This window comes from Rana temporaria, chromosome 9 (assembly GCF_905171775.1).
Source record: "Rana temporaria chromosome 9, aRanTem1.1, whole genome shotgun sequence".
Taxonomy (NCBI): Eukaryota; Metazoa; Chordata; class Amphibia; order Anura; family Ranidae; genus Rana; species Rana temporaria.
This window is the reverse complement of record NC_053497.1, coordinates 53,331,794-53,348,843: the sequence shown is the minus strand read 5'-3', so window position 1 is coordinate 53,348,843 and position 17,050 is coordinate 53,331,794. Positions and strand designations below refer to the sequence as shown.

The following is a 17,050-nucleotide window of genomic DNA, read 5'->3' as shown; positions in this document are numbered from 1 at the left end:
TACTGCCACTAACCAGCATGTATTGGAAAAGGGGAGTTGTTTACTACCACTGTGCACCAATGATCGGGAGGTTGTATAAAGTCACTGGCCCCCAAAAAAGGGGGAAATGGTTTACTGTCGCTGACAGTAATGGTTGGGGGAGTATTGCTTACTGGCACTGGTAGCTAATGATATGGGGGGAAATATTGTTTGCTTTCACTGAACTAGGGCAAGAGAATTGTTTACTGCAACTGAGCAAAAATTTTATGGGAAGGGATAGTTCGCTTGAGTTGAACACCAAAGATAGTGTGTGTGTGTGGGGGGGTTGTATATTTCCACTAGCAAAAAATAACTTAGGGAGAATAATTGTTTATTGCCACTGTCTACTAATGATTGTGGTGGTGGTGGTGGGAGCTGCTACTTACTAACAACCAGTGAGTGAGTGAGTGAGTAACTTGTATAGCGCTACAAATGCAAACTAAATCGCCTCAAGGCGACTAACAATGATTAGGGGGTTGCACCGCAGATCTTCTCCAGCAGGTCCTCCTCAGGTTCTAAAGTTGGGACATATTCAGTGGTTATTTCCCCCTAAAGGATGGTAACTAGATGGGGCTACAGCTGTTATGCCCTGTACACACGATCGGTTTGTCTGATGAAAACGGACTGATGGACCGTTTTCATCGGACGAAACGATCGTGTGTGGGCCCCATTGATTTTTTTTTCCCATCGGTGCAAAAAAATAGAACCTGTTTTAAATTTTTCTTATGGTTAAAAAAACGATAGAAAAAAACGATCGTCTGTGGGGAAATCCATCGGCCAAAATTCCACGCATGCTCAGAATCAAGTCGACGCATGCTCGGAAGCATTGAACTTAATTTTTCTCGGCACTTCGTTGTGTTTTACGGCACCGCGTTGGACACGGTCAGATTTTTAACCGATGGTGTGTAGGCAAGTCTGATGAAAGTCAGCTTCATCGAATATCTGATGAAAAAATTCATCGGTTCGTTTTCATCAGACGAACCGATCGTGTGTACAGGGCATGAGATTCAGATAAGTATGAATCTAGGGAGAGTGGATTACTTATTGACGGGGCAGCACAAAAGGATGAAAGGATCCGTTAAACAACTCTTAAAATGTGTGACACACGTGTCAATTACAACTGTAGCTGGACACATAGACATGTGCACTGTCAAAAAAATCGTTTTTTCCGTTTATGTTATTTTTATTTTATTTTTATTTTTTTCATAAATTCGGGAGATAAAAAAAAAATGTTTTTCATTTTTGTTTTATTCGTTTTTTTTATTTTTTCAGAAAATCGAAAAAAAAAACAGTTTTATTCGTTTTTTGCTTTTTTCGTAAATTCGGAAAATTCGGAATACGGAAAATCGAAAATTCGGAATTTTCGGATTTCCGAAAAAGCAAAAAACGATTTAGATTTTTGAACTTTCGATTTTTTAATTTTCGAATTTTCAAATTTTTTATTTTTCGAATTTTTGAATTTTTAATTTTTTTCATTTCGCAAAATCGAAAATTCGAAAATTGAACATTTCGAAATTCGAAAGTTAAAAATTTGAAAATGAAAAATTCGAAAATTCGAAATTCGAAAACGAAAAATTCGAAAATTGAATAAATCGAAATTCGAATTTTCGAAAATTGAAAAAATCGAAATTTGAAAATTAAAAATTCGAAAATTCGAAATTTTAAAAATCGAAAATGAATATTCGAAAATCGAAAATGAATATTCGTAAATTGAAAAGTTCGAAAAATAAAAGATTCGAAATTTCGAAAATGAAAATTCGAAAATTCGAATATTCGAAATTTTAAATTTGAAGATTTGAAAAAAAAAATGGAGATTCGAAAATAAAAAATGAATAATTCGGAATTCCCAAAATTCTAAATTCTAAAATTTGAAAATTAAAAAAAGAAAAATGTTTGTATTACCAAATTCCCGAAAATCCTAATTTCCGAAATTCGGGAATACGAAAATTCTGAAATAAAAACAATCGGAAATACGAAAATTCTGAAATAAAAAATTCGAAAAATAGAAAATTTGAAAGTCAAAAAATCGAAAATGAAATTCGAATATTCGAAATAAAAAAACTCGAAAATTCGAATATTCGGATTGAAAATTCGAAAAATAAAAAAATTCGAAAATACGATTTTTCGAAAATTGAATAATTCGAAATTTGAAAATTCGTAAATGAAAAATTCGAAAATGCGAAATTTTGAAATTCGAAAATTCAAAATTCGAAAATTCAAAATTTTGAAAGTCGCAAATGAAAAATTTAAAAAAAAAATCGCAAATTCGAATATTCGAAATTCTGAAATTTAAAAATTCGAAAATTCGAAATATTAAAAATCGAAAATGAATATTCGAAAATCGAAAATGAATATTCGAAAATTGAAAAATTCGAAAAAAAGATTCGAAATTTCGAAAATGAAAATTCGAAAAATAAAAAAAATCGAAAATTCGAATATTCGAAATTTTAAATTTGAAGATTCAAAAAAATAAAAAAATGGAAATTCGAAAATAAAAAATGAATAATTCGGAATTCCCAAAATTCTAAAATTTGAAAATTAAAAAATGAAAAATGTTTGTATTTCCGAATTTCCGAAAATCCGAATTTCCGAAAATCGGAAATACGAAAATTCTGAAATGAAAAAAATCGGAAATACGAAAATTCGGAAATTAAAAATTCGAAAATTCTGAAATGGAAAAAAATCGGAAATACGAAAATTCGGAAATTAAAAATTCGGAAATTAAAAAATTCAGAAATTGAAAAATTCAGAAATACGAAAATTTCAGAAATACGAAAATTTTCATTTTCAGAAATTCAAAATTTTCGGAAGTTCGAAAATTCGGAAATAAAAAATTTGTTGATACGAAAATTGCATGGACCAGCAATATATTGCTCATTCTTTGCCCCCTCACTTATTACTGAGCTTCAGCAACAGAGAAACTTCCACAGGAAGTTGAATTCTGCAAGCCCAGAAACAATCACCTTTTTTCGCAGGACCCATAGCCAAACAACAATAAAGCAGTATAATACAAATACTCCAGAAAAAAAACCATACATTTTTGCTCACCATAACATTTTACAAAAGTTAGGAAAGGGAGGCAGGGGGCAAATGCTTAGAGGATGTTTGCTTTTATAATTGAGGGTCCAGACTGATGGGCCCGGATTCAGAGAGCAGTTACGACAACGTATCTCCGGATACGCCGTCGTAACTCTGAGTTGCGGGGTCGTATCTATGCGACTGATTCATAGAATCAGTTACGCATAGATTTCCCTAAGATCCGACCGGCGTAAGTGTCTTACACCGTCGTATCTTAGGCTGCATATTTACGCTGGCCGCTAGGTGGCGTTTCCGTATATATTTCCGCGAGGAATATGCAAATTAGGTAGACACGCCGATTCAGAAACGTACGTCCGCCCGGCGCATTTTTTTTACGTTGTTTACATTATGCTTTTTCCGGCGTAAAGTTACCCCTGCTATATGAGGGGTATCCTATGTTATGTATAGACGTCGTTCCCGCATCGAATTTTGAAAATTTTACATTGTTTGCGCAAGTCGTTCGCAAATAGGGCTGTACGTAAGTTACGTTCACGTCTAAAGCATTGACGATTTGCGGCGTAATTTCGAACCTGCGCAATGGGATTCTTTCACAAACGGCGCATGTGCGTTCGTAAAAAACGTCAAATACGTGGGGTCACACTAAATTTAAATAAAACACGCCCACATCATCCACATTTGAATTAGGCGGGCTTACGCCGGACCACATACGTTACGCCGCCGTAACATAGGGCACAAGTTCTTTCTGAATACGGAACTTGCACCCTAATTTACGGCGGCGTAATGTATCTGAGATACGCTACGCCCGCCGAGAGATAGACAAATCTCTCTGAATTCGGGCCCATGGTCTTCCTTTAGTCAATACAACAATGCAATTTAAATTCTATGTCACTGGCCCCTCTAAACCACAATAACATACCGCCTGCATTTTCTCCTTTCTTCCCAGACACCAGTTGTAACTCCTACACCTAGACCAACTCTAACGTCAGTTTTTCTACAATAGAAAATATCTTGCCTTTACTAGTCATAGCATGCCATAATGACTATTATTTTTGTGCTACATGATAAATGCTATCAGGTCATCCTATAGGAGCCATTAATGAAGCTGTATTCCTTAGTGAATGTGCTTTTCTTTAGATTATTTGTGCTTTTCTTTTTTTTTTTTTAACATGTGCTTCATAATAAATAGAGGCCATGGGAAAAGACCAGATTGTAAACCCATCTGGGCCAGTTGTATGGGGCTGTCTGTTCACTCTTGGAACCTTATGGACACACTTCCATGCCTCAGATACTGAAAATGCATGCTGCACAAGTAAGAAAATGTAATTTCTTAGTATCTCTATCCTTGAGGGCGTAAATTAGAAAGACAGCAAAAAATGATGAAACATTTAAGATCATCCCGAAATTGACACTACCTCGGGCCCTGGTCTGTTTGCTTTTCTACACATATAGCCCTGCTAAGGTAGCCACTGAAGAAAACAGTTGGCATTCCAAAATAATCATGGTTCTTTTAGAGGGATAACCTCTGCCTGATTTTGGGTTCCTTCTACTTCATGTTTTTTTTTATTACATGTAAAATACACAGCTAGTAAAAGTACAACTACAAATATAATTGGTAGTAATGTTAATAAATAGTACAGTTGTCCTGAGTCTGTCTGAATGCCAGCAGTGGGCACTTGGAAGAAGCAATGCCAAACCACGTCTCTGTAGTTTGTTAGGAGAAGTTCAGCTTGAGGTGTGCAGCAACTGGATGTGAAATTAACATATTCATATTTTCCATCTGGTCCATGGGAGGTGACACCAGAGCCATTGAGGATCTCAGTAAACTTAATTCCATCAGCATCTAACACTAGCAGATGGGCACTCCAACGATGGTCCTGGCACAGGTTGGGTGATAGAGATTCAGGACAAGAGCCAAAGTAAGATGGTTGAGGGCACACAGGTGGGGTATGTACAGGAGACACCTAAGAGAAAAGAAAAACATAGTTAAAAGGATAAAAAGGTAACTAAGAAAAATATATTTTGAATTTAAAGGGTCAATCAAACCATTTTTGTTATTTTGGTTATGAAAATATGCTGCATATGATTTACAGACTGCATGGATACTCAGATCTCTTCATGGCTCCATTGATGAGATTTCTTATTTGGAAAATCCTAATTCTACCCTCAACTACATCATATTGCCCTTCCGATTTCTTTCAAAAGGGCCCAGATTTTCGGAGATTGGAGTTAAACTGTGCGGGCGTAACGTATCTCATTTACGCTACGCGGCCGCAAGTTTTACGGGCAAGTGCTTGATTCACAAAGCACTTGCCTGTAAAGTTGCGGCGGCGTAGCGTAAATCCTCCGTCGCAAGCCTGCCTAATTCAAATGATCCAGGTAGGGGGCGTGGATCATTTAAATTAGGCGCGTTCCCGCGCCGATTGTACTGCGCATGCGCCATCCCTAAAATTTCCAGACGTGCATTGCGATAAATGACGTCGCAAGGACGTCATTGGTTTTGAAGTTAACGTAAATGGCGTCCTGCGCCATTCACAGACGACTTACGCAAACTACGTACATTTTTAAATTTCGACGCGGGAACGACGGCCATACTTAACATTGGTTGCCCCTCATATAGCAGGGGCAACTTTACGCGTCGCAAAAGCTACGGTAACGTTGTAAATTCACTGCGTCGACCGCGCGTACGTTCGGGAATTCGCGTAAATAGCTAATTTGCATAGACGACAGGCAAAACGACGTCGGCGACACCTAGCGGCGGGAAAAAAATTGCATCTAAGATCTGACAGCGTAAGAGCCTTACGCCTGTCAGATCTCATGGATATCTATGCGTAACTGATTCTAAGAATCAGTCGCATAGATACGCCGGGCCAGATTAGGACTTACGACAGCGCAAATGGCGTTGCGCCGTCGTAAGCCCTTTGAGAATCTGGCCATTTGTACCTATCAGATACAATTTCCTTTATGTGTAAAAAAACTTTTAAAAAAAATGTTAATCTGCTACAGGGGCAAATTCCCCCATGTGGCATAAGATAATAGTAAAAACTGTCAGATTTTTAACCCTTCCCGACTCTATCCAAATGCTGTCAGTCTACCATATAATTATAAACCAAGAATAGTAGCAGACTGCACCTACCTTAACTTTTTCAGCCACCACCAGAGAGAGGTGAGCAAAGCAAGCTGGTATATTGCTATCACACTCTTCAGCCTCCGCCATCAATGTAATCACTGCACCAGGTTCCACACTAGTAGGCACACTAATATTTATATTAAGCACTTGTGAATCACTGGAGTTCATCTGTACCCTGCAAGTGGAAATCAAAGTGATAAAAATCAGGAATGATAAAAACTTGCATTGGCACGTACTGGATTCTTCCTTCTTACAAATGGCAAAGTTTTTTAAGTGCATACTTTACATATACACCAATCCATCGGTCATAACTTTATGACCACCCACTATAACCCATCAAGTCATGGACTTTACTAGACCTCTGAAGGTATGCCGTGTTATCTGAGGCCTCGTACACACGACCGAGAAACTCAACGGGCGAAACACATCGTTTTGCCAATTTTCTCCATTCCCGTCAAGGAAATAGAGAACATGCTTTCTTTTCGGCTCGTCGAGTTTCTCGACAGTTTCCTCGACGAAAATGTACACACGACCGGTTTCCTCGGCAAAAAAATATCTCCCAGCAAGTTTCTTGCTGGTTTTTGCCAAGAAACTTGGTCGTGTGTACGAGGCCTCACACCATGCCATCAGTAGCAGATCCCTTAAATCCTGTAAGTTGTGAGGTGGGGCCTCCATGGATTGGAATTGTTTTTGCAGCACATCCCACAGTCAACCTCTCATACTTGTTGTTGTGTTCCTCAAACCATTCTTAAATTCATCAGACCAGGCCATCTTCTTCCATTACGCTGTGATCCTGTTCTAATGCTCATGTGCCCATTGTAGGTGTTTTAGCTGTGGATATGGGTCAGCATGGGCACGCTGACCAGCTTGTGGCTTTGTAGCCTCATACACTATAAACTGCGATGCACTGTGTTTTCGACACCTTTCTATCAGAAACAGCATTAACTTTTTCAGCAATCTGAGCTACAGTAGCTCTTCTATTGGATCAGACTACTTGGGCCATTCTTCACCCCCAACTGCATCAATGAGCCTTGGGTGAACATGATATTGTCGCCGGTTCACTAGTTTTCCTTCCTTGGATCACTTCTGGTAGGTCTTGACCACAGCAGACAGAGAACGTCCCACAAGAGGTGATTTGACCCAGTCATCGAGCCCAGGGGTCCCCAACCCCCGGACCGAGGACCGGTGCCGGTCCGTGGCCTGCTGGACCACGCAGCCGTGGTTAGCAGCGAGCAGAGCGAGTCTTTGGTGGCTTCAGTGATCTTTATACTGGCTCCAGTGTGGGAATCCCACCTGCAGCAGTTCACCATCCTATCTATCCCCCACTCCAGCCCTTGGATCCTGCACATCTTCTCTACAGTGATATGTCTTTGTTCACAGAGTGCTTGTGAGTGTATTTTTAACTGTTTATTTCACAGTAAAATTACTACACTATACTGCTGCCTGGCACTCCTATCTTTCCCCTCTCTCTTTTGGAGGGACTGGGTTCCCAGCCTGGACAAGAAGCTAGCCTTTAGCAGTCAGTAATATTTCATATTTCTACTACTACTACATGCTGTGACCCCCCCACGCCGCGCCAAACCATCTCCCACCCCCGTGTCATGAGGAGGTTGACTATCGCATGACTGGTCTCTGGTGAGGTTGGGGGCCACTGATTTAGCCCATACCATTTGGCCTTGTTCAAAGTCGCTCAAATCCTTATGCTTGTCCATTTTTTTTGCTTGCAACATTTCAACTTCAGGAACAACATGCTGTCTAAAATATCCCACTTTCAGGTACCATTGTAACCAGATAATCACCACTTTCAGGTACCATTGTAACAAGATAATTACACTTTACCTGTCAGTGTTCATAGTGTTATGGCTAATTGGTTTGATGTACAGTATATATAAAACTATAAAATGGGAATCATTTAAGAGTCAGAACTGTATTTTGGGCAAGGGCTAGGAGCAAGGCCATCTCATCACCTGGTATTTTCATTTTTTATTCAAGGTTAGACAAGCAATAATTCACCGGTCTTTGGACACTGTTGCCCAGGTCGTGAAAGGCTCAGAATTTTAGATCTGTATTGAGAACAGGTCCTGGTGCCCAATCTGTGATCTTTTGGTGCCTGTTGACCCCAACATTCATTTTTGGAAGCATTGCTTTGTCAAGGAGCTGTGATGATCTCTAGCAGTCTCAAGGAATATGAACCCAGTATCTGAATATATCCTGTAGCATGTCTATAGCCTCTAACCAGACCTGCAACATGTCCAACAGTTTCTGATAGATTTATGCAGTGTTATATATTCTGAATATTATGTGTGGCCCATTATTATTGTCAGGGGCTGCGGTTGTTGTATACATCACAAGTTGACCATCAGACGGATCATCCAGTAAAATCAGCATTTAAAAACATACACGTCATGATTGTTATGAATAATTGTGCTTTACTTTCAGAAGCCATTGTGTTTATAACCTATTTCCTAAGGCTAAGCTTCTACCCTACTCACCTTGTTGTGGTGAATTCATCAAAGATGTTGTATGGAGATCCATTCACAGTCACACAGTAGTAATGAGAGGATCCATGGTTAGTGATCTTCACCGACATTATCTGTGAATTCTCCGGTGTCAGAGGAACAGGACAGGACATCTGCAAAACAGAGCTTCTTATTTGCCAAGTAATACATTTTGAGCTGGCAGATTTTATTCAAATGTTTAACACAACATGATCATTCTCTAGTGCTGCTACTTGAAAATTTAATGTTTTCTTAAAATAATTATTTAGGAGTCTATTTTCCAATGTGTTAACACATTTTTTCAGTGGAATCTTAGGTGGAAATTTTGTGAATCTTAAAGCGGAAGTAAATTCATTGATTTAACAGCTTCAAAAAACAGTTACTGTACATTCCCAGGACGTGCCGGGAATGTAACTGTCACATTGGTTGTGCTCTCAACCAAACTGTAAAATTATCCAATGGTTGGTGTCATAACTGATCACATGTGCAACGTCATATCTGTTGGAGATTAAAGATGGCAGCTTCCTTGGTTAAAAAGATAGGAGGGTTTACTAGTCATGTGAATCTTGGGAAAAAAGTATTGGGCAAAAACATTGATAAAATGTTTTCACCCAAGCACAAAAAAAAGTATTTTTTCTCCACTCCTGAAAGTATTAATATAATATCTACTGTGCCGGTTCACTTTGAAATGTTATGCCACATTGTTGTTTACTGGTAAATATACTTCCCCTGTCACCTACCCTCCCCCCAACCTCCCATTCCCTTTTTATTGTTCACATTTTGTTTTTTTCTTTTATGTTCATAATTGTAAACCAGAGCTACTGAGTTATATACTTGTTTCTATGCATTTAATGTGAAAATTTCAATAAACATAAAAATAAAAAATGGGAATTACTGTTTTTCCACCTTCTGGTTGAGTGAGGCACTGGTGATTTCACTCAATGCATGGGAAGGCTACTTCGCAATGGAGAGTAATTGCAAGCGCTTAGGATTAAGCTATGGGAAAAAAGGAAGCAGTTCATAAGAAGTCCATGATATGCAAGTTGGTAAAAGTCTGTGTGCTGGCCAGAAAAGCTGATGGACAAATGCTCAATCGGGGGGACAGAACACTTTAGGGCAAAAAGCACTTCAGAGGAGAGAAGTCAACTCTGTATATCGAAACAAAGAAGGAGAAAAGAGCAACGCTAAGTGCAGTATTTAATGAAACTGTACTCACACAGACAAGGTGTCACTCACATGGGGGTAGATGGCACAGGCTCATCTGATATATTCATCAGCATCTCGGTAAAACAGCTGCAATGCCACTGCCAAAGAAGGTCCGCACTGGAGGAGCGTCGGATGTGTCGGTAGAATGCCAGTGTTGTCCCATGTCGCTCTGGGCAGTCCTCTTGACGGAGCACTGTGTGGACCTCAGTGATGGCATTAGCGTGTGATGCAGCGGGAAGGGAGAAGGAACAACGCGTTTCAGAGCATGTGCAACGTGACTAACGGTCATATGTGCTCCTTTCTCAAGGCTTCTCCAGTGCAGACTTTCTTTGGCAGTGGCATTGCAGCTGTTTTACCGGGAAGCTGATGAATTTATCATAGGAGCCTGTACCATCTTCCCCCATGTTAGTGACCTCTTGTCTGTGTGATTACTGTTTCATTAAATACTGCACTTAGAGGCAATCTTTTCTCCTCCTTTTAGGAAGGATACATCACCAGTACCTTCCCTTTCAGATGATGTTCTCTGTCACATGCCCCAGGAGGGAGATCCAAAGTCCCAAGAAGTAAAGGTGATGGATTTATCTTCCCTTAGTGAAAATGGCCATTGTCAAAAAATAAGGTATGCCATGAATAAAAGTTTTAAATAGCTACAGTATTTAATAAAATGGTATTACATTTTAAATATTTTTATTTTATTCTTATATTACTAATAATTTTAATTACGGTATGTATTCATTTGTTTGTATTTAAAAAATGTATTTCATAAAGTTTTAAACAGTTATTTAAAAGTTATTACTTTTTTGCCATCTGTGTCCTATTGGGTAGACATCCTGTTACTTCCTGACGTGTAAACACAACAGAAAATCAATCTCTAAACTGCAGCAAATCTCTATGTAGACAGTTGTCACTGGAACAGGTGTCCCCATTGGAAAATTCTGCCTCTATTCCTGTTCTGGTGATACATCATCATTTCCCATATTTTTAATGCCAGTGACAGTAGTTGCCGAGACAGCTAGAAAGATATCAGAGGAAACGTGATAACACCAAGGACACCAACATAGAGTCACATAGAAGCATTTCACACATTCATCCTGTGCTTAATCATAAGCACAGGATGAACGTGTGAAACGTGTCTACATGACCCTATGTTGGTGTCCTTGGTATTATCACGGTGATCAATAAAATGGCAATCGGTGCAGCCGTTTTTTTTTGTTTCTTCAAGTTTACCACGGTGGCGGGCCGGGGCTGGCACTCTGAGAGAAGTTCCATCTAGGCTTTATACATGCACCTGAAGCAGCTGTTCTTTTTCTTTAGAAAGATACCAGATTGGCCTTCTTCCTGTTGCCCTCCCATAGTATAAACATGCATGCAACCAGGTAAGCTTGTGCCTCAGGACTTAAAGGGGTTGTAAAGGTTCATTTTTTTATTTTCTAAATAGGTTCCTTTAAGCTAGTGCATTGTTGGTTTACTTACCTTTTCCTTCGATTTCTCTTCTAAATGTTTTTTTTTCTTTGTCTGAATTTCTCACTTCCTGTTCCTCCTCAGTAAGCTTGCCCCCATCATCCGAGCTGTTCTGGCTGGGGGTTAGTCAGCCAGAACAGCTTACTGAGGAGGAACAGGAAGTGAGAACTTCAGACAAAGAAAACAAAGAAAAAAAACATTTAGAAGGTAAATCAAAGGAAGTCAAAGCTTAAAAAGGTAAGTGAACCAACAATGCACTAGCTTAAAGGAACCTTTTTAGAAAATAAAAAACAAACCTTTACAACCCCTTACATAGCAGCTGCTCTACTCTTTCTCTACTGGTTTCATACATTTCCACACTTGTCTGCCAGACTTCAAATGTTCCCTGAATCCATTCCATAGTGAAGGACATTGAAAGCTATGATACAATGAAGTTATACAAACAAGTTTACTGGCCTTTTCTAACAACAACAGGACACTTACCTCCAGCATACATTCTGCCGATCTTAGGTGCTGTGGAGCCTCACGTTTCACTTCATGTCCTTTGCCATCAGTACCACTGACCCCAAGGCTAAATTCCCCAAGGGGGATCTCCCCAACCTGTGCCACCAGGAGCCCCTCATTTGTCAATTCCAATTCCAGCATTCTTGTCGTGCCATGGACTGGGGTTAGGGTAACATGGCTCAAGTTGGCGGATTCTGGGAGGCCAATAACATCAACTACCAGGACTGCAGGGACACCTGTGGGTGGCGCAGAGAAGATGCAATATACTTTAATGGTGTTTGCCTATATAAGCAGTTGCAGCAACAATTTAAAAAAATTAAAAGCCCAAATACAACCAAATTTTCTTTTTCAGGTTAGGAAGTAACATAACCTCGGTCAGGTTCTTTATTAAGCTATGTGTTCCCATTTGGGAGATTTCTCCTCACTTCCTGTCTGGACAGAAGGTGATAGGCAGACTGCATCAAAACACTTTTCAGTAATATGTGAAGGTTTAGAAGCTTTATCAGGTTATCGCTGCTCTTTGTCTTCCTGTCCCAGTGACAAACATAACCGTTTCCTTTTTTTCACAGGGATAGGAAGTGAGGTGAAATATCCACAATGGGACCCCAGACAGCAATAAAAACCTGACATATGCTTCTGCCACGTGTATCCCTCAAAGAAAAAAAAAGGGCTGTTGTTGGGCATCAGCGGTGACGTCATCACTCCTCGTCTGCTCTCCACCTGCGCTCCACACCTCGGGCTGAGGATCTTCCATCTCAGTGGACATTCATCGCCCTATGATGAAGTGACATCCTCCCGCACAGCGCTCCCACAAACTGGAGGAGGAATTAAACTCCCAGATGACAGTTCACCTTCCAAAAAGGAAAAATTCTACATGCCTATTTTACCTAAATGTGAGTGAGATGATCATGTTTTATAATTAAATTGTTTTTAATCTACTACACCCAGAGGCGCCTCTCTCCTTGCCTTTTTTATACACTGACAATTGGTGACTGTTATGCCGCGTACACACGACCGTTTTTCAGGTTGTAAAAAAATTACGTTTTTTAAGGGTCTAGAAAAAGCAACGTTTTTTTCAACCGATCATTAAAACGGCCTTGCCTACACACGATCGTGAAAAAAAATGCTCTAGCAAAGCGCGGTGAAGTACAACACGTACGACGGCACTATAAAGGGGAAGTTCCATGCGGATGGCGCCACCCTTTGGGCTGCTTTAGCTGATTTCGTGTTTGTAAAAGACCATTTGCGCTTTTCAGTCTGTTACAGCGTGATGAATGTGCTTACTCCATTATGAATGGTAGTTTTAACAGAACGAGCGCTCCCGTCTCATAACTTGCTTCTGAGCATGCACGTTTTTTTCACGTCGTTAAAGCCCACGACCATTTTTTACGACGTAAAGAACGACAACATTAAAAACAACGAAAACAATTAGAGCATGTTCGAAATTTTTAATGGCCATTTTTTAGATCCTGAAAAATGCTCTGGAGCCCACACACGATCGTTTTTAATGACATTTAAAAAAACGTAATTTTTTACAACCCTAAAAACGGTCGTGTGTATGCGGCATTACTCAAACTAGAGGATATAAATACCCCCGGTCATTTTACACAGTTTGTCTCAGCCTTTGTCACTGTCACTCTTGCTGGACAGCTTGGTCTGCTTGTAAATGTGGAAAGAATTTAAAAATCCATGCAAATCAGAAAGAGGAATTATTTTACTGATTATTAAAATTACAATTATCAATTTCTTTATAGTTATCAAATTAAATTTTGTATGAGAGTTGCCCTTTAACTCTTTCTGAAGTGTATAGACATTATTGCTTTGAAATATTTTAAAGGACTGGACTCTGTTTTGTACAAAGAAACTTGATTTCCAGTTTAGAAAATTTGCAGCAACTTTAACTGGCAATGCCATAATTCATATAGGTCCATGTAACATTGCCTACCTGTCACCGGCTGATTGTTGAGTTGGTAGAGTCCAGGGTGAGACCCGTTTACAGGGGTGCCAAAATAATAAAGAAAATCTAAGGAGCTGCGACCTTATGGCAGGAGAGGAAAAATAAATGGTTAACTGTCAGCAAAGTACAACATTAACAGGTCTCTATACATTTTATAATATTTTTTTTTCAATACTGAATATTTTAAAGTTAAAGGGAAAACTACAATGCAGTGCACTGGCGACACCTCATCCCAACACAATATTTTCATCCACTCTTTTGATGGTTTGTAATAAATGATGGCTCTTCACCTTGTACACGTATGCTATGAGGTCCGGTAGTTTCCATATAAATGCTCCAGGTGCCCACTTTCAAAGGATCTTGCAGGAACACTCGAGTAAATTTGCCATGAGATGCTTGGCGGCCATTTTGTTTGTGGCCTAGTAGGAACAAAAGAAGCCTGGCTGTAAAATTGATGAAATTATAGCTACCAACTGCCCTACATTTTAGAGACTGTTCCTTATTTTAAATCTATCTGTCCCTATTTCTTCCTCAGTTTCCCCCCCCCCCCCCATTTGGTCTGATTTATAGATCTTCATAAAAAAATTTACAATTTTTTTTCTTCCAGTATTATTATTTAACTGTGAAATGTGTTATACTGCATATAAAAGTAGTGTATTAATGTTTCATGGTCCATTTAATTGGCAGTGTGGCATGGATGTGCTCTTTACCTACATACTATGTGCTAGAAAGTGCCCCCCTTTCTCATCTTGAAAAGTTGAGAAGTATGTAAAAAGACAACGGCCCAATCCCAATGTGATGGCTGAAGTGGTATTTATTTTTTTATTTTCCAGAATAACATTTTTAACTTGTGATCCTGGCAGTAATACCTTCCCTTTATCTATGGTGCGACAGTCTAAGAACAAAAGAATGAACAGCACTGACCCTTTTATGCATCTCAATCAGTGCTCACAAGTGTAATGTATGCAATGTCATATTAGCTGCTGTAAAACATTCAGAAATAATCTATATAACATGGGCTTGTGCGTGTTTGGGATCCCACCTGTCCAATCCCACCAGGAAGCCGACACTGCACATGGCTAATCACAGGCAGTGAGACATTTCCCGATCCGATGCTGCACAGATCAGGAAATGTCTCACTGCCTTTGATTAGCGACATGCAGTGTCAGCTTTCTGGCGGGAACAGGCAGGTGGGATTCCGAACACGCCCGAGCCACTTGGAACAATGCTGATAAGTCAACAGAGACAGAGAACACAGAAAGTCATCAGCTCACAAGTCTTCTGGCAGAATCAATGCACTTTTTGAATATATATAAATGCTTTCAGTAGTATATTTAACAAACTGAAAGGGAGGAAATAAGAAAAGTACATGATTAGTGTTTACATACACATTAAAGTGGTTGTATAGGTTTGTGTTTTTTTTTCTTTAAAATAACAAACATGTCATGCTTACCTCCAATGTGCTGTTGATTTTGCACAGTGTGGCCCTGAACCTCGTCTTCTGGGGTCCCTCGGCGGCTGTCTCAGCTTCTCCCTGCCGCAGATAACCCCCTCTGGGAACCTAAGGGGGTTACCTTGCGGGCGCGTCCATAGCCGCCAAATGCAGAACTTAACCCCGCCCCCCCGGCGCCCACGTCATTGGATTTGATTGACAGCAGCGCGAGCCAATGGCTGCGCTGCTATCAATCTATCCAATGAAGAGCTGAGAAGACCGAGCAAAGGAAGAGCGCGTTCGTGACGTGGGACTTTCCAGGGCTCAGGTAAGTAAAATGGGGGGCTTGGGGGGTCGGAATTGTCAGATGTTTTTTCACCTCAATGCATCCTAATGCAACATGAACCTTTACAACCCCTTTAAGGCTTTCCTAAAACAAATATGCAGCATTTTATTACCTTTAGGGTCAAAGATCTGAAATATTTTCACATCTCCATTTATAAATAGGGTGACATTGTACATGAATTCATCCACCAAAAATGTGTTTCTAGGTGCACCTTTTTCAGAGCTTTGCTTATATAGGAGTGTCACCTACAGGATTGGAAAGATACCAATATGATTAAACAGCAACTGCAGTCAAAAAAAGACAAAAATATAATATTTTTTGCAAAACATTGTCCCCAAATATCAATGTGTGCTATCTTTGGCTCCATGCACACTAGAGTTTTTTTAAGCTCCTAGAAGTTATTAGAATTTTTTCTGCTTCTAGAAGCTAAGTAGTTTTATCCAGTGTGTCCATGAACACTACTTTAGGCTATAAGCATTTTTTAAGCTTCAGTGTCTAGGAGCAGAAAAAAAATGTTTTTGTAGAGTTTCCTGGAGCGTTTTCCAGCAGAAAAAGGTGCTGAATGATCCTGACTGCTCCTAAAAGCTTCTAAAATCTACTAAAATGCTACTAGAGGCTGGGACAAAAATGCTATAATCAGGATTTTTCATCCAGCTATTTTTTTCTAGCTTTTTTTGAGCTTATGAAAACTGCTAGTGTGCATGGAGCCTATACCCAGTGAAGTGAATAGCCTCAGATGATACACAGGGATGAAACACATCTTGATACATAAATTTAGTGTATATTTGCTGTCTTCGGCTTTCTTTATTCTTTAGGAAGTGCACATCGTGTTAGAATTTTTTCTAAAAGTTCCAGCTGTGGGTGTGGTGTCTTGGCATACACTGTGTGTGACATCTGATTGGGGGAAAGGCACCCCCCCCCCCCCTTCACATAGGCAGAGGAACAAAGAAACTTGCAGAGCTGTGCTGTAAATAGACAAGCTCTCTGCTAATCTATGTGTAGCGCCTGGTTACTTTACAGTACCAGTGCTATTTAAATTTAGAGGGAGATCAGAGTGTAGTTAAACTATGATCCAAATTGTTATGTGCTAAACAGGGTCTCTGTCTCAGCTTGGCTGTGCTGTAGGCTTATTCTGTCGTGCTGGGGTGTTCTCCCAACCCCAGTGCAGTAGGTGGCAGCAGTGGAGTCAAGGTTTGGGTGCTCTTTCCCAGCAGCCAATCAGGAGGGTGTAGCCTCGCTGTGCATGCTGGGGGGAGGCTATTTATGGGGCAGACACCATTGGTTCTGGGTCTTCTTCTTCCAGTGTGGCACCCACCTTCAGGGTGGCCACGTCACGGTGTCCCGGCGTTATGGCCTACCGGGTCGGGGCGTGCGTGCCACGCGGTGTTCCTGGTTCTGGGACCACGTTGGCCCGGAGCATCTGAACAGCAACAGGGACCCAGTGAGCGATTGGGTTCCCACC

General features: G+C 40.1%; 1 protein-coding gene across 1 annotated transcript in view; it reads right to left on the bottom strand.

Annotated features, from left to right (window-relative positions):
- Nucleotides 1–4,168: 4,168 nt before the first annotated feature.
- Nucleotides 4,169–17,050, bottom strand: part of VWA7 (von Willebrand factor A domain containing 7) — a 72,556-nt gene continuing 59,674 nt past the window's right edge. Inside the window, exons 11-17 of the mRNA XM_040323489.1 lie at nt 15,701–15,833; nt 14,101–14,229; nt 13,799–13,891; nt 11,833–12,089; nt 8,677–8,816; nt 6,191–6,359; nt 4,169–5,018 (exon numbers count right to left, since the gene is read on the bottom strand). Coding sequence (XP_040179423.1) covers nt 4,554–5,018; nt 6,191–6,359; nt 8,677–8,816; nt 11,833–12,089; nt 13,799–13,891; nt 14,101–14,229; nt 15,701–15,833 — 1,386 coding nt within the window. The 3' untranslated portion in view covers nt 4,169–4,553. The remainder of the gene's footprint in view (nt 5,019–6,190; nt 6,360–8,676; nt 8,817–11,832; nt 12,090–13,798; nt 13,892–14,100; nt 14,230–15,700; nt 15,834–17,050) is intronic.